This window comes from Silurus aristotelis (genome assembly GCF_946808225.1).
Source record: "Silurus aristotelis genome assembly, chromosome: 12".
In the NCBI taxonomy this organism is placed as follows: Eukaryota; Metazoa; Chordata; class Actinopteri; order Siluriformes; family Siluridae; genus Silurus; species Silurus aristotelis.
Window position 1 is genome coordinate 29,892,917 of NC_139585.1, and position 18,151 is coordinate 29,911,067.

At 41.3% G+C, this 18,151-nt stretch overlaps 1 protein-coding gene and 1 long non-coding RNA gene across 2 annotated transcripts in view; one reads left to right on the plus strand and one right to left on the minus strand.

Annotated features, from left to right (window-relative positions):
* LOC310734376 overlaps positions 1 to 18,151 on the plus strand; it is a 159,544-nt gene that overhangs the window by 118,180 nt on the left and 23,213 nt on the right. The window lies entirely within an intron of this gene.
* Positions 1 to 18,151, minus strand: part of LOC310734355 (uncharacterized protein) — a 198,600-nt gene that overhangs the window by 113,291 nt on the left and 67,158 nt on the right. Inside the window, exons 24-26 of the mRNA XM_083556263.1 lie at positions 7,520 to 7,624; positions 7,318 to 7,413; positions 4,643 to 4,735 (exon numbers count right to left, since the gene is read on the minus strand). Coding sequence (XP_083412389.1) covers positions 4,643 to 4,735; positions 7,318 to 7,413; positions 7,520 to 7,624 — 294 coding nt within the window. The remainder of the gene's footprint in view (positions 1 to 4,642; positions 4,736 to 7,317; positions 7,414 to 7,519; positions 7,625 to 18,151) is intronic.

The following is an 18,151-nucleotide window of genomic DNA, read 5'->3' on the forward strand; positions in this document are numbered from 1 at the left end:
TCTGGCCTCCCCGCACCGCTCGGGGTTCGAGCTCACTCCACCCGGAGTGTGACGGCCTCTACGGCCTGGTCCACTGGAGTCCCACTCCAGGACATCTGTGACGCGGCGAGTTGGTCCACCCCGCTGACCTTCGTCAGGTTCTATGACCTTGACCTCAGAGCCACCCCGGGCTCCTCTGTCCTGCGTGCTGGTGCCAAGGCCCTCACTCTCTAGGCAGGGTCTGGTCAGTGTGGCGTGATTGGACACTCGTTCCTATAGCGTTTCGACGCAGCTCGATTTCCTGAAGGGGAACGTCTCTAGGTTACGACCGTAACCATAGTTCCCCGAGGGAACGAGACGCTGCGTCTTCATGCCACACTCCCTGCATCCCTGCGGCGCTTACCTTCTCTCGCAGTAGCTAGCGTCTGGTCCATCTCGCAGCCATTTGTAGCTTCCTGTTTACGCGTCGCCTGCTGATGACGTCACGTACCAAATGCCTATTGGTCAGATTACACACGTGGTTTAGAGCGCGGTCACGCAGGGGCGTTCCCATAGCGTTTCGACGCAGCGTCTCGTTCCCTCGGGGAACTATGGTTACGGTCGTAACCTAGAGACGTTCTTTTTGGTGTCCTGATTATTTACATAATTTAAAACACCATAATTACTTTAAAACCCTCACAAGAATATTTTTTGTTTTCATGCTTTATGTTGAGTTTGCTTTCACTAATAATAAACACAAATGTGCATAAATCACCTATATTTGTCCATGCACATGCTGATTAGAGTATTAAAAACTTGAAAAGTATTAATTTAAGCTACATTTAAAACAGATAAAAATGTGTGATTAAGTTGCAATTAATCGTGATTTAACTCAGTAATATCGATTAAATATTTGAATCAATTGACAGCCCTAATATTATTATGAGGTCTATTTCCAGCGTGACACTTAAACAGGTAGTAGTAATAATCACTACTTTTTACCGAAGTACATGTCAGAGCCTGTCAGGGAGCACCCTGCTTTTCCTCCCGTTTCCTCCCCACCTGCACGGACCTCCTCCCCATCGTACTGATTGAGCACACCTGTCACTCGTTTCACGCGCACATATAAACACCTCACTCACTCCACTCTCACACGCTCTCGCTCGCTCATTTGACGCACTCACCAGCGTCATTTCGGGACTTCACCAAACGCGCTTCCTAAGCGCGCCCTGGATTTCCCTACATGCCGAGGGTTTTGTGTGTTTTCTCTGAATATATAATTAAAGCTCTGTTTGCTGGTGCTTCGGCTTCCGCCTCCATTACTGTTGCCTAACAGAATAACGGACCGATTAAAATGACACGAGAGAGGATTTACCCGGCTCTCACCTCGTGATGGATCAGCGACGCAGCACAGCATCCGATTAGGTTCGGAATCTCGTCGCCTCGCTCCGGGCAGCATTCCCTTCCACCACAGCCCGGCAAAACCCCCCCGCTTTCACCGGCAGTCCCATGGCGCTCCCGGCTGCTTTTTCAGAAAATGCTTTCGAATGCCGCGGCTTCATGCTCCAGGTCAATTTATATATTGAGATGCAACCTTAGCGATTCCCCACCTCTCCGGGAAAGTGCTGGCTTGGGCGCAGTCGTTGTGGGAAGCCGCCAGCCCGGCTACACACTCCTATGCTCAGTATACTGTGCATTTCCTGGAAGTTTTTTCCGTTTCCGCACCCTGGTTGCATCTAGTGGCTGGAACGAGTCAGCGCTGCTCAGTATATATCGGCTGGGTTTAAATCCGGAGATTAAACAGGCAATGGCAGTGCATGAAGACACAGTGGGCTCTGCAAGGCGCATGGGCAGCCCCGGACGTCGAGCCAATGCAGTTGGGTTCACAGAGAGTGTCCCAGAGAGAGAGAAACCGCCGCCTGGCCGCTGGAAGGTGCCTATACTGCGGGTCACAGGGACACTCCTTCACTAGGTGCCCCACGTGCCCCGCTTGTGCTGCGGTGAGTACGTTGAGTTCCCAACTGACATCTCACCCCTGTCCAAGCTTACCGTGACTCTCCTAACCCCCACTCTCTCTATCTCTGTGCGTGCTCTAGTCGACTCTGGCTCGGCAGGGAACTTAATTTCCCAGGCCTGCCTCGACCGCCTACGCCTCCCCTGAGAGAGGGGCTCCCAGGACCTAGCGGTCCAGACCATCCAGGGACGCCCGCTGGGTAGGGGTTGGGTGAAGTATTGCACGCCGGAGGTGACGCTACAAGTGGGGCTATTCCATCAAGAGGAGATCCGGTTTCTGGTCCTGGAGAACTCCACTGCCAGCGTGATCCTGGGGAGGATCCTGGGGAGGAACACACGCCGAGGTGTTCCTGGGATCCCTGTGACGTCCTGGAGTGAAGTCCCCACTGTAAGGAGCACTGTCTTTCCCAACTTCCGACTCGGGTCCAGGGGGCCATAATAGGCGCCACCCGGGTAGAGGAGGCCACGACCATAACGCAGGTGAAAATCCCTGAGGAGTACCAGGTTTTCGAGGACATGTTCAGTGCCCAGGCTGCCACCCGTCTCCCCCCTCATCGACCCTGGGACTGCTGCGTTGACCTGCTCCCCGGAGCTAAGCTGCCCAAGGGCCGTGTGTAACCGCTGTCCGCTCCAGAACATCGAGTGATGAAGGAATATGTGCAGCAGGCTCTCCGCCAGGGCTTTATCACACACTCGTCCTCCCCAGCTGCGTCAAGCTTCTTCTTCGTGTGAAAGAAGGATGGAGGTCTTCCCCCTGTATCGATTAACGACAGCTGAACTCACAGATCGCTCCTCTTCCGTACCCCCTCCCTCTTCTGCCTGCTGCTCTGAAGGACCTGAGGGAGGCGAAGATTTTCACCAAGCTCGATCTCCGGAGCGCTTACAACCTGGTGCGCATAAGGAAAGGAGACAAGTGGAAGACCGCCTTCATCACACCCTTGGGGCACTATGAGTACCGGGTCATGCCGTATGGCCTCTCCATCTCTCCAGCCCTACCTCCAGAGGTTCGTCATGGTTTACATAGACGATATTCTAATCGACTCACGGAACCTGGAGGAACACCTGAGACACATGCGTGCCGTCCTGGAAGTACTTCGTTCACACCGGCTCTACCTGAACCTCTCAACAACCCACTACTGGGCTACATCATCAGTGCGGAGGTGAGGGCGGTGAGGGAGTGGCCCGTCCCTGAATCGATTAAGGAGCTCCAGCGCCTCCTGGGTTTCGTGAATTTCTATTGCCGGTTCATCCAGGGTTACAGCCGGATCATCGCCTCACATCACTCCTCAGGGGTAAGGCACGAACCCTGAGGTGGACCAAGAAGGCTCAGGAGGCCTTCCACGAGCTCCGCCAGCGCTTCTGTAGCGCCCCTGTTTTGCATCACCCAGACCCCTGGGAGCCTTTCGTGGTCGAGGTCAACGCCTCCTCAACCGGGGTGGGGGCCACTCTCTCCCAGTGGTGGGGGACCCCTCCTCTGCTCCACTCATGTGCCTTCTTCTCTCACAAGCTCTCCGCCGCCGAGCAGAACTACGACATCGGCAACCACGAGCTCCTGGCCATCAAGCTGGCCCTGGACGGGCCGGACGAACCCAGCGACTCAGAACCTATCCTGCCTCCCGCACTCATGCAGGGGCCTATCGTCTGGGACATTGACCGTGAGATACGCACGGCACGTGCAGGAGTGTCCCATCTGCGCCGTATCCAAGGTTTCGCGCCACCTGCCCGTGGGCAAGCTGATGCCGCTCCTGTCCCTTAGCGCCCCTGATTTCCCTACACGCCGAGGGTTTTGTTTGTTTTCTCTGAATATTTCATTAAAGCTCTGTTTGCTGGTGCTTCAACTTCCGCCTCCATCACTGCCGCCTAACAGAGCCCAAACTTCTTTACTTTAACTTGAGTAAATAAGTATAGTCAAAACTTCAACTTCTTCTTCTTTCGGCTTCTCCCATTGGGGGTCACCACAGCGGATCATCAATCTCCATACCCCCTTGTCCTCTACATCTGCCTCTTTCAAACCAAATCAGAACTTCAACTTCTACCAGAGTATTTTAAAACATGATTATCTGTACTTTTACTTAAGTGAAGGATGTTTGTTCTTTTATCTGGTACTGATTAGTTCAGTGTTTCCAAAATGTCACATATTTTTATTCATTCTCAAATTAGCAGCTGACTAAACTGCTAATTCAACACATAAAGACTGAATGCAGCTAAAAAAAAAAAAGCAGAAGTTGACCTGGAAAAATATCCATTTTGGTTACACGGGACGGTTGAAAAGGAAAATACCAAAAATGCACTAGTGCAGACAAAAGTCTTTTCTTTTTCATTTTATCAAATGATGGAGGAGAAAATATAGATTATAGTAAATGATAGTTTCTAAGACTCATGTAAAATATACTGGATGAATATCCCTATGTCCCCATATCACTACAGCAACACATTGACCAGTTTTTTTGTTTCTATTGACGTCCAAACTTAATTTTTCTCACTGTAAATGATAGATAAAAAATATCTAAATATATTTATTAAAATAGTTTGAATTATATATTACATATATTTTATACCTATTCGAGTTTTTCCATTATAAATTATCATTTATACTGTTTTATACTCAATGGCCAATAAACATTTTCACTGCTCATGGACTTTGTTCACCACACTTGATATCAAATCCTACCTTGATCAGATTTCAGACGGACTGCAATCCAAAATAGAAAAAGGATCCGAACAAAATTAAGTGCTGAACAAGTTGCTGCTTCAGATAAAAATCCTGCAGAAAAAAATATTCAATAATTAATGTAGTGCAGTCAATAAAAACTCACAACCCACTGTGTTTAAAACGCACAACAGAAGAAATATAAATACAGTGGTACCTGGACCTACGAGTGCATTAATGTACAAGTTTTCCGAGGTATGAGCGGTCACTCGGTCGATTTTTTGCTTTGTTACACGAGCAAAAAATTGAGGTACGAGCTCAAGATGGCGCTGCAGAATGGCGAAGCGAAACCAGAAAGCGGAGACTGTGACGAAAATTAAGATAAGCAAAGAAGAAAAAGTAAAAATTTTAAAGTTTAGGACGACGTAGTGTACAGTAGTGATAGAGAGAGTAGCAAAAACTAGTTTTCCCTCCGCCGCCGCTTATCACCTCTTTCCCCCCCCTGTTTTCGTTAGCTCAAGTCGTCTCATCTCCAAGGAAAATACACTGAATAAAACCTTTTTATATCTTTAGATACTCTTTCTATTATGTTTTTATACAAGATTTGTTATTTAGAAATGTATTTTCCCTATTTAATAACATGAAACATAAAAAACGGGGGGCATTTTGAGGGTTGGAACGAACTCATGCCATTTTAAATATTTTCAATGGGGAAAATTGATTTGATGTACGAGCAAATTCAGATACGACCTCGACCACGGAACAAATTGAACTCGTAGGTCAAGGTACCACTTTATATATATATATAATATTACTGTTAATTATTATTAACACAATTCTGTTATAATTTTATTATTTTCCTTTAATGTTCAGGATTTTAAATGTAAGTGACAACTCAGAAGCTTTCAGGTATCCTCTAGTCATCTACAAGTCTGACAAAACTGTGTCAAACCTATAAAACCTCAGGTCCAGTACATGGTCAGTCCACTCTTCTGTGTAATGCTTCCTGCAGACTACAAGTTTTATAGTTTACGGTTCATGATCAGTCACATTACAAAATTACTTACAGTAATACATTACTGAAAGCAGGAATGTGGTTGAGTACCAGCTTGTGAATAGATGGCAGAACTGGGAGGAGTGGTAGGATTTTACCACTTTACCTGTGCTGGATTTTATTAATGAATGTTTTTGGTGAGAGCAAGACAGCAAGAGTGAGAGAGAAAGACAGAGACAGGTACACACAGAATAGTGTATGTGTGTTTGCATGTATGTATGTGCTCTGAGCACAGAATTTAAATAAAAGTGATTGAGGAGGAGCAGTGTCTCCAGGTCCAAGACAAAAGGACAGGCAGGTGCTCTGGGGCTGTGACCAGCTAGATGGTACTCCACTCTGGTGGCCATGCTCTAAGTCACACTTAGCAAGATTGTCCACACAGTGATGCTATGACACTGATCAAGCTGCCTCCTTTAGCAACTCTTCAGACAAGCCCAGCTCATGGCCAAACAACTAACTGTGGACAACCTGCTGGAGTATCTGGAATTAAAATAGATATTCTGTAGCAGGAGAGCAACACTAACAGTGATTCTGCTTGATGTTGTTGCTCCCTGTTGCATTTGCCTGGCAGCTCTGAGCCACATTCTGAAGGTGAGAATGTAAAAAAAAACAGGAGATAAGCTTCACACCGAGGTGCCAGTGCCGGGATGGGTGCCGGTAGTGGTGGAGTCAGGGCTTGAGCAGGTGTCTGAGCAGCAGAAGCCTGAGTGGTGGGGATCTGGCTACGCTAAAGTGACAATTCATGAACCGCGTCTGCCAGTTCCTGTAACTGGTGCTCATGGGAAGCCGCAATCTGGACCAGAGAGATCAGTTAAGAATGGAGGTCATCTGTTGGGTACATGTCTAGCCAGATTGTACTGTCAGAATTGGGCTGGAAAGGAAACCCAAATGCAGGTTGTGGACAGATGTATTGTTTACAGTCATTAATAAAGTTGCAAGCGAAAAACAGAATCTCCAAAACTTGAAAGCACAGAAACACAAACTGTCCAAAAACGTATGGGCTTTTGGAAATAGAAACTGTCAGAAAACATTTAAACACGTGATCAGAATTATGAGAACAGAGTGAACGGAAAACAGAGAGAGAAAGCAGAGTCGATAAGGAGTCCGTAATTCGAGAGTTGGCAAAGAACAAACAATCCAGTCCAAAGGGGAAAGTCAGAGAAAACTGGGAGAGCCGAATCTAAAAGTAAGATATCCACGAGGGAAAACAAGTGGTGTTCATAGGTATTCGGACAGTCGCTATTTTTCTTTAGGCTCACGTTAAGAATTTTCTTTATTTCCCAGTGGTGTCCTGCATTTGGGTCCTTTCTGTAAGTCAGCCCTGACACTTACAAGATATGGAGATTTTACATAGACAGAATTTAATGTCTAAACTGGTAACTCGCTGTGTGAAATGTTTATCTGAGCCACCAGCCACACTTGTTGTCTGAATGATGCTTCTAAGTGCAAGAAGAGGTTTTAGATGCTGTTGTGCTAAGGATTATAGGGCAGGAGTTAGTCACAAACTGTGACAAACTTTTCACACAATGTCTGTGAAGTGCTGTTCTATGTACTGCTGAACAATGATTGCCATTTTGCTGAACCAGTGAATAATGTAATAATTACAGTTATAAACAGTGTTACTGTGAAAAACAATACTTACCCTCAGTAACACCCCAAAGGATGAAGACAATGGACATCATGATATTAGGACAAAGTACATGTGCACACTGTATAACTCGGGCTCTTCTGCTGTTATCTACAAAGAAACAAACAAAAAATATGATTTGTATGAAGTTGACTTTATTAAGTTGAAATTAAACTATACCAAAATTTAAAAGTGATAGAAAGAAGCCCTGACTCACCATTCTTTTGAAAAGATGTATAAGAGAAGTATCCTAGGATTAGTGATCCAATTACAAACCCAAGTAAACACAACACTAAAATCCATATATGCATAGAGGAAAAACCTGCATGGGACAAACATCAGAGTTATTAAACCACTACAAGACTGTAATATATAAGAGTAGTGAATGCTCTACAACATCTTTACCTGTTTGGTGTCCATAAAAAACAACTTACCGAGCTGCTGCACCTCCACTGTTGTGTTATCTGATAAATCCCCAGAAAACGCTGAACAAATGTACAGTCCTTTGTCCTCAGTTCTGACATCCTTCAGTTTCATTGAGAAGTTTCCTTTGCTTCTGTCTTCAGCGCTGAAGAATTCTACTCTGCCCTTAAATCTCCCATGTGTTGATTCTGTCAGAATGTCACCCTCCTGATAGAGCAGCACTAAGAGATCTTCATCCTGTTTCTTCCATGAAACCTCTTCTATCTTTTCTGATGGTATATGTGAGTCTACAGAGCAGTTCAGAGTGATTTCTTCATCCGCATATGCAGATATAACGTGGGCTCCAGACACAATCAAACGCTCTGAAATTATAATTGTTCATAATTTTGACAAACATTTATTAATTTTTATACGATGTATTTTTACAGATTATTAATTGAATCAGGTACAAATGTACCCACCAATCTCCATTATTTTAATCAGAGTTTCATCAGAGTGCTGGTTTGTGTAAACAACACACTTATAAACTCCTGCATCTTCCCGAGTCACATTTGTAAGCAGTAGAGAGAAGTTTCCATGAGCAACTTCCTCAGAGAAGAAATGAGCTCTTTCATGATAACGCTGGTTCTGAGACTCTGGTCGACTTTCTCCATTCTGCCACAAGTGCACTAGAGATCCAGAGTCATTTCTTTTCCACTCCACTTCCAGTTCTTCCATTGGTAGAGGAGTTTTTACAAAACAGGGCAACATCACTGAGTCTCCCAGCTGGACAGTGAGAGAACCAGATGGACCCTGGACATGGAAACCTAAAGAGAATAAAATCAATGTTAAAACAATGTTGACCTGATGTGTGGAATGCCATTCGATCACTATGTTTCAAGTTTCTACATCTTTACACCTTCTCTTGGAGGTGCAAAATGGACTGGTTTCCTCCCTCTTTGTTTTTCCCTTCTCTCTTTTTAATCTCTGATACCCAAATTCCTCTCTCTACAAATGTGGAACCAGTCGAATCTTTTCTCCAGACATTCACCTGAAATACTTTCCTGTGCTTCTTGTAAACCTTGCCAAAGGTGTTCTTCACTAGTTGGAGATTTCTTCCTAGCGTTGTGATCCAGTTCATCCCAGAGCAGTTCAGTAGGATTTAGGTGCAGTGACTGAGCAGGTCATTCCATGATATATGGATGTAACACTTATATAACTATATAACACTCACAGGGCTCAGACGTATGTTTCGGCTCATCGTCTTGTTATATGGTGAAGTCGGTTCCAATGAGCTGCAGTCCAGGCAGAATTGCATGGTGTTGTAGTATAGAATGGGAGCCATGTTGGATCAGTTCTTCTTTCACCCAGTGTCAGGATCTGGGAGAATTCTGTGACTGTGCTTCTGTTTTTTTTCACCACCAGATGCTGCCACTGGGCCCCTACTCTCTAGTCCCTGCTCCCTATCCCCTAGACCAGGGGTTGCCAACTGGCAGACTCCGGTCCGAATCTGGACCGCAAAATGCGCCCCGCCGGACTGCGGAGCCTTCTTAAACATTAGATACATTTAGTTAGGTAAAGACAATACGTGTGAATTAGAAAATGTGATGAGATTTCCATTTTCTGGGGGTTTTTTTAACCAGTGAGGTATGCTTTCATTACTTATGATCTGTAATCTCGGTTCAGCATTTTTTAATCTCGGTAGCTTTTCCTTTTATGTATTCATTTATAATGTGTCCGATTAAAATGTTGTCTACACTAATTTTTTTAGTCTGGCAAACATCATCAAATTATGATTTTAGGTATATAATTGTCCTGACCTCTGCTGACGAGAAGGGTTTATTTACTGGACCTCAAGGATTTTCAGTTGAATACCCCTGCCCTAGACCCTCACAGTGTCCCTAATGTTTTCCACCTGGTCCTTGTTATTTACCGTGTATTTAAGTTCCCTCTTTTGTGTCTGTTCTTGTTGGTTCATTGTCGTTATGTTCAGGTGCCTTGATGTTATGTGACCTTTTTTCTGAGTTTTTATTGAGAGTTTTCCTGTTTCTTGAGTCCTCTGTGAAAGTCCATGTGCTTGATTTGTGTTTTGTCTGGCTCTCCTTCATGACACTGTGTCTTTTTCAGTTTAAAAATGTTTCCTGATTAACTCTCATTTTTATTCTATGTTATGTTCTGCTCTTGTCTCTTATGTTTTGATGTTGTCTATGTTTTGATATTTTGCCTGGTAAGTATGTGTGTTTATGTGTTTTTTGTTTCTGTTTTTGTTGCACTGTCAGACGAGAGACTAAGCAAAAAAATGTATTATGCCACAATATACAGCAAAGTGAGTTCTAGAAACTTTTGAGTCTTGTACTGTAGCTCCAGAGGAGACGCAGTTTACAGATCCTCCAAAACTTCTAACCCGAACCACACCCTGTCATGATTTTTGTTTTTTTTTGTGGTTAGTCGGTTGGTGTTTTTCTTTTGTTTTCTTTGTTTTTTTCTTTCATAATACTTGTGTGTTGGATTTAATGATTCAGTAATTATATATATATAATTTCTGTATGAGTGGAAGTTTTACAGGTGAACTATTAGTTCTAGTTCCTCAATTCTGCATGAACATTTTCAGAAGCACATGAAGAAAAAAATCCTTCCTTACATCAGATCATAAACTGAATTTCAGCTCTATAAAACTCAGTGTACTCACAGTTCACTATTAAACGCATTAATGGTGAACAATACCGTTACAGAAGATCACCGACAGCAGCAGATGAAACCAGAGTAGTACAGCAGCCTCCATGTCTGTAACACGAATACAGTACTTTCACTTTCTACATCACGTGACTAACAACAAATTCTGTCTGAACTCCTTTCTGGTAAAATCTTGATCTACTGTCAGATATTTGAATACTTTTAAAAACATGTTTTTGTAGACATTGTAATGTTTTATAATTTCTTTCAATAAATCATTTTCTGAAGAATTCATTTGCCCTCACTGTGCTCTTACTTCTCATTTATATCTGTATAACTCTACTGTAGGCCTGACCTTTACAACTAAAATAATACATTGTTATGAATTGTAAGTGAAATGTGATTTAATTGAGTTATATGTGAAGAAAATAAAGATTTCTGGGCAGGCATAATAAAGTCACGTGTGCCTTTTGATCAGGCGAAATTAACAGACATCTAAAAGGTCCTTAAAGTAAGAAGGCGGAACTGAGATGGAACTGGTGCACTTGTTTAGAGAAGAGGAGCTTAATAATGTGAAGAAACAAATGTAATAAATAAAATCCTATATGAAGCAGAGTAGTGATGGGTTTATCTGTGACTTCTGATTTAATTAGAATAAAACTTGAAGTTTGGTCTATTTAGTGATATGAATCTCATCCAGGAGGAGTTTCATTTTGTTCTGGGGTTTACACAGACTTGTATCATGTAGGAAAAAAATGCTAAATATAACAGGTGTTAACACAAAGGAACACGGAACTAGTGATGAGTCGTTCATGAATGATTCATTATTTTTGAATGACTCGTTAATGTGACTCAGCTAAATGAGTCGTTTTATAGATTGATTCATTCCTTTTTTACTGGACGCACAGGAGCAAAATCTCTATAAATTATGTGCAGGATACAGAATTGAGTAGTTCATCTCTCGACTCTTTCAATCCGAGTCGTTCTTTTATCACGTGACTCTAATAGACGCTATGCAGTGCATTACACAGGAACCAGAATTGAGTAGTTCATCTCATGAGTCTTCTGGTCCTAAACGGAGTCACGTGACAAAGGAACAAACGATACTGACCAGAAGATATGAGAGGTGTTTATTATTACTCATTCTGTTTATTACAATTTGTTTATTGGAATCAGAGGTGGAAAGTAACAAATTACAAATACTTCGTTACTGTATTTAAGTAGATTTTTCTGGTATCAGTTTTTTACTCCACTATTTATTTTTTAGACAACTTTTTACTTTTACTCATTACATTTTTACACAAATATCTGTAATTTTTACTTCTTACATTTTCAAAACCGGCTCGTTACTTTAGTTTTAATCCATTGATTTGGTGAAATATAAAATATTTATTTTCACTGCGCGCTGATTTCAGCCGAACAACCGATTTCCTGTTACTGCGCGTCTTTTTCACTCCGCTGGTGTATAAAGTCCTGACCCTCACTCTTTACGAAGATAAGAATCAGAAGGCAGTTAGAAGTTTGGGGTTCACGTGGATGAGACAGAGGGAGTCAGTGATGAGAACATGACTGAGAACAGACACATTCATGATCATCATCATCTTTTCTCTGCTTGTGTTCTGTATGTGGATCTTCAGCCTGAATACATTCATTAGGTAACAACATTTTAATTAGTTTTGTATTAATATATATATCTGGCTGTCAAAATAAAAATTATTTTAAACGGCACTAAACTGTATTAACACGCTATCAATTCAGCGTTTCTGTTTTTACAATTTTTATAAAAAAATATAAATTAATAAATAAATAAATAAATATAAAAGAGGCGAAATTAAAACCTCCAGCAAAACATACACTTATTCAAAACGTCCCTTCTTTACTTAGATATAAAATAAATAAATAAACTCCAGATAAAAATATTCGTAATCAGTAAACTTTTGTTTTATTTTTGCGCGTGTTGTCAAGTCTCAAATCAAACACCAAATCCGTCATGTTTTACACAATTTACCCTCTAGGTGGCGTTTTGTGGGGTTTTCCCTCATAATGGCAACACAAACTTAAATTACTGTCTTTATTGATCGTAGAGATAAAAACAATTCATCATTCAAATCTGTAAAATTTCTATAATTATATATAAAAGTTTCTTGACTTGACTCGAAGAGGTGCAGTTTCTTCGGTATCACCTCAATAACTGTCCGTGTGGAAACATAGCAAAGGCTCTTAATGATGTCCACACGTCTCTGCACTGTTATAGCCATTATATATTTAACCACTGTACATATGCTTACATACGGTTTACATTACATGTAAACCGCTGGATTACTGAGTGTTTTAAAAGATTATTCTATGAAACGGTTCTGTGCTATATTTCAGTAAGGACTTGGATATTGATCTCTTGTGCAGGTGTATTAAATGAACAGGCTCGGTATTTTTGCTCTGTGAGCCGCTTGGACGCTTTTTAAATGTTAATCGGGAGTTAATTGTTTTTCTCTTTTTAACGTGTGTATAAGTGTAAGTACCATTTACATAACTCTTTCCACATGTAACTATCTGAGCTGTGATTTGAGACTTAAACCGAAGGGGAGATTGTTTGTGTGTTTTGGGTTTATTTTTGGTTTATTCTTGGTAAGAATTCTGCACTGATTTGCTGTGTGCTCTGTCCCTTCTGTTACAGAGAGGATGTAATCTAGTCTCTCCGATTGTGGGTAAATAACTGGTAAGCTGTAAATGGTATTTTAAAATATTTTTAAGCATTCTTTTGTTTTTAATAAATTTGTACTATTTGTGGAAAGTCAAGTCTGTCTTTAATCCCATCCGAACCAACAGGGTCCTTCATATTGTTGTAACTTTTTTTGGTTTAATTATTCTTTTGGGTTTAATCTATTTTCCTGGGTGAATAAATAACCCAGGTGGCGTAGTCGGTTCCACTCACTCACTCACTCACTCACTCACTCACTCACTCTATCTATCTATCTATCTATCTATCTATCTATCTATCTATCTATCAAATATTAATATGATGTGAGGTCCAGTTAACAGCTAAAACAGGTAGAAGTAATAACTACTTTTTACTTAAGTACATGTCTGAGCCAAAACTTCTTCACTTTCACTTAAGTAAAAAGGAATAATCAGTACTTCAACTTTTACCCGAGTATTTTAAAACATGAGTATCTGCACTTCCACTTAAGTAATGGATGTGTGTACTTTTGCCACCTCTGAACATTTCATGTTTTATATAAGACACACATTGGACTCGGCGGCTTCCGTATGTTTCACGCCAGCGCGCTTCACCATAGTCACTATATAATCAGACCGCTGGGGGGCGCTCAGATTCGCGTTGAAGGAAGAGCAACGCCGGCAAGCACCTGAACACAGGTGAGTTTTTACATGAAACAAAACAAAAAATAAATAAAACAAAACCAGTATTAGGTGTAAAAAATATGAATGTTTGTGTTTATGTGCAGTGTGAATCACCGTCAGGAGATTAAAATAAGTGGAAATGTTTGTGTGTGAGAAACCGCTATGCTAATGGCGCGCGCACACAAATCACCTCAGAACAGAGTAACGGAGGACTGAGGTAAAATACTGTGTGTGTGTGTGTGTGTGTGTGTGAGAGAGAGAGAGAGAGAGAGAGAGAGAATTCTGTGATAACCAACAGTCGCATGTCACCATTTTCCACAGATATAAATGATAAGCGTAATGTAAAATGTGAGCTCTATTACTTTATAAACTTTATTATTAGTGTATTGAGCTGAACATACGTCTAAATAAATGAACCGGGAATCATGTTTTTCTGTTTTGTAGACAGAGAAAGACAGAGGCCGAGGCGTGTCCTGAGAGTGATGTAGAACACAGATTAACATGGCAGAGGTAGAGCTGTAGTGGCTTCATATGTATCTTTAATGTAGCATATTGTTGGCTGTGCATCGAGATGTGAATCACATCAGCCTCAGTTATGGAGATGCACATCACTAATGTAGACATAAATAATGAGTGTGAAATGAAAGCACTTAGGAAGCGTCTTACCTGCTCAGACCCTGAGAGCTCAGGTACAGGAGCCAGATTCTGGAGTTGATGATTGGATGGAGGTGAGTTTGAGTTCTGTATTTATGGTAAGAGATGATTGGAATTGTTTATTTTGGAATACGTCTCATATGATAAAGTAAATGAAATGAAAGTGTGTATTTATTGATGTAATGTTAATATTACAGAGTGAAATACTCGCCCTCTGTGCCTGTGTACACACACAACAGCCTTGTTCTCGCAGCCTCTTTATATCAGATCTAAATCTGTACAAATGAGAGCAGGAATGATCACATGTTCTGTCTAAACAAACTGATACAGAAAAGGAATCTATTTATACGTGTATGAACTCGTCAGCACTGTTACACAAAGCTGGAGGCACTCAATTGTCTTTAGATGGCGCTATAATACAATTTTCATACATTGGTGTTTAGTCTTAATACCTTTTTTGTGATATTGGTAAATCTTTTCGGTTACACCACCTCTCCACAAAATGACATGCTGCTTGAAGAGAGAGCAGAAAACATGGCTTAACACACATCCAGATGCTGTCATTTGAATATTGTTCCTGATGATAACCTGGATAGATACCCCCTAGACAGCCGGCGTCTCCTGATACCAAATGAAAAATGTTCATGTAGAAATTTGATTTAATTGATATTTGGAGGGAGAAGTTTCCAAACACTAAATCATATACATTTTGAGGATTATTTGTGCTTAAGTGCAAAACATAACAGCGCTAGCAGGGCTACAATCTAAATTACACAGTGTATATAAGCATATACAGTGAGGAAAATACGTATTTGAACACGCTGCTATTTTGCAAGTTCTCCCACTTAGAAATCATGGCGGGGTCTGAAATTGTCATCGTAGGTGCATGTCCACTGTGAGAGACATAATCTAAAAAAAAAAATCCAGAAATCACAATATATGATTTTTAAACTATTTATTTGTATGATACAGCTGCAAATAAGTATTTGAACACCTGTCTATCAGCTAGAATTCTGACCCTTTAAGACCTGTTAGTCTGCCTTTAAAATGTTCACCTCCACTACATTTATTATCCTAAATTAGATGCACCTGTTTGAGGTCGTTAGCTGCATAAAGACACCTGTCCACCCCATACAATCAGTAAGAATCCAACTACTAACATGGTCAAGACCAAAGAGCTGTCCAAAGACACTAGAGACAAAATTGTACACCTCCACAAGGCTGGAAAGGGCTACGGGGAAATTGCCAAGCAGCTTGGTGAAAAAAGGTCCACTGTTGGAGCAATCATTAGAAAATGGAAGAAGCTAAACATGACTGTCAATCTCCCTCGGACTGGGGCTCCATGCAAGATCTCACCTCGTGGGGTCTCAATGATCCTAAGTAAGGTGAGAAATCAGCCCAGAACTACATGGGAGGAGCTGGTCAATGACCTGAACAGAGCTAGGACCACCGTTTCCAAGGTTACTGTTGGTAATACACTAAGACGTCATGGTTTGAAATCATGCATGGCGCGGAAGGTTCAACCTGCTTAAACCAGCACATGTCCAGGCACGTCTTAAGTTTGCCAATGACCATTTGGATGATCCAGAGGAGTCATGGGAGAAAGTCATGTGATCAGATGAGACCAAAATGGAACTTTTGGGTCATAATTCCACTAAACGTGTTTGGAGAAAGAAGAATGATGAGTACCATCCCAAGAACACCATTCCTACTGTGAAGCATGGGGGTGGTAGCATCATGCTTTGGCGGTGTTTTTCTGCACATGGGACAGGGCGACTGCACTGTATTAAGGAGAGGATGACCGGGGCCATGTATTGTGAGTTTTTGGGTGAACAACCTCCTTCCCTCAGTTAGAACATTGAAGATGGGTCGAGGCTGGGTCTTCCAACATGACAATGACTCGAAGCACACAGCCAGGATAACCAAGGAGTGGCTCTGTAAGAAGCATATCAAGGTTCTGGCGTGGCCTAGCCAGTCTCCAGACCTAAACCCAATAGAGAATCTTTGGAGGCAGCTCAAACTCTGTGTTTCTCAGCGACAGGCCAGAAACCTGACTGATCTAGAGAAGATCCGTGTGGAGGAGTGGGCCAAAATCCCTCCTGCAGTGTGTGCAAACCTGGTGAAAAACTACAGGAAACGTTTGACCTCTGTAATTACAAACAAAGGCTCCTGTACCAAATATTAACATTGACTTTCTCAGGTGTTCAAATACTTATTTGCAGCTGTATCATACAAATAAATAGTTAAAAAATCATATATTGTGATTTCTGGATTTTTTTTTTTAGATTATGTCTCTCACAGTGGACATGCACCTACGATGACAATTTCAGACCCCTCCATGATTTCTAAGTGGGAGAACTTGCAAAATAGTAGGGTGTTCAAATACTTATTTTCCTCACTGTAGCTGAAGGTTCCTTTGAATAAGAACAGAGCACTGCTTATTTCTTTAGGATAGGAAAAACACAACTCTAGAAATCTTACTATTGACTATTGACTTGTGATGATCCTATAACTATTGCTGAAGTTCTTGAGGGTATTAAAGGCCTTAAACCTAACAAATCTCCTAGAGCAGAAGGCCTGACTGCTGAATTCTTTAAACGCTTTCACAAAGAACTGGCACAATTTTTTTTAATAGATTTTCTTAGAAAGTATTCAGTCAGAAACTCTGCCTCTTAGTTTAACACAAGGGCTAATAACCTTGATACCTAAAGCTAAAAAAGATACGCTTAGTAGATACGCCAATAGATCATTGGAGGCTGATTTATGTTCTCAATAATGATTATAAAATATTAGCTTGGATTTTGGCCAGTAGACTTAAGTGTGTCCTGAGTTCTGTGATTGGTGAGACTCAATCACAGAATTTATACCAATTACACATATCAAATAAAGTTACTTGTTTTTGATATTATAGACCATAGTGATTTGTAAAATTATGACAGTTTTATTCTCTTTGTAGATTTTTACAAAGCAATTGACTCTTGAACACAAGTTTATTTCTCAGTCCCGTCACAAGCTTCGATTTGTTAAGCCTTATTTGCAAATTCAATAGAACACGTTACAATAATAGCAACTGCTCCCTCAGTCTTAAATCTGGTAGATCTCCTAGATTCCAGCTGTCTAGAGAAGTTGCCTTGTGTCTCCTTAACTGTTTCTTTTGGCTGCACAAATTCTTTCTTTCCTTCTTATTTGCAGTTCTCTTCAAGGTATTACTATTTCTGACCAACATGTTCTTATCAGCCAGCTAGCAGACCACACCACCCTGTTTTTAAAAGACCAATCACAGATCCCAATTACCATTGAGCATTTTAAAACCTTTTTTTTTTAAAGCTTCTGGTTTATATCTGAATCTTGATAAATGTGAACTGAAGCCACTAAATCCAGTTTGTCTGTTTCTCTGTTCGGTATTAATGTTAAGCCACACGTGACATATCTGGGTGTAGTTATACGTAAGGATGAGAAGGTTAGATGTAAATTTAATTGTGACCTTGTTCGGGGTTACAGAGAGATTTAATTCTGTGAGGTCAAATTCTAGTGCTAAAGCTGAGGGTATCTCGAGATTAAGCTACTCTGCTCTCTCTGTACATGAGGATAAATCTGTATGTGCTGACAGTGATAGTGCTGTCACAAGGCTCATTTAAAAGACATGGATATTATATGGATATAGATGTTGTGTGTCTTATTGCAACAATTAGCCAAGGAGTTTTATAGTTTTTTACTTCTGAGATTTTGATAAACTGTGCACAATGATGTGTATTTAATT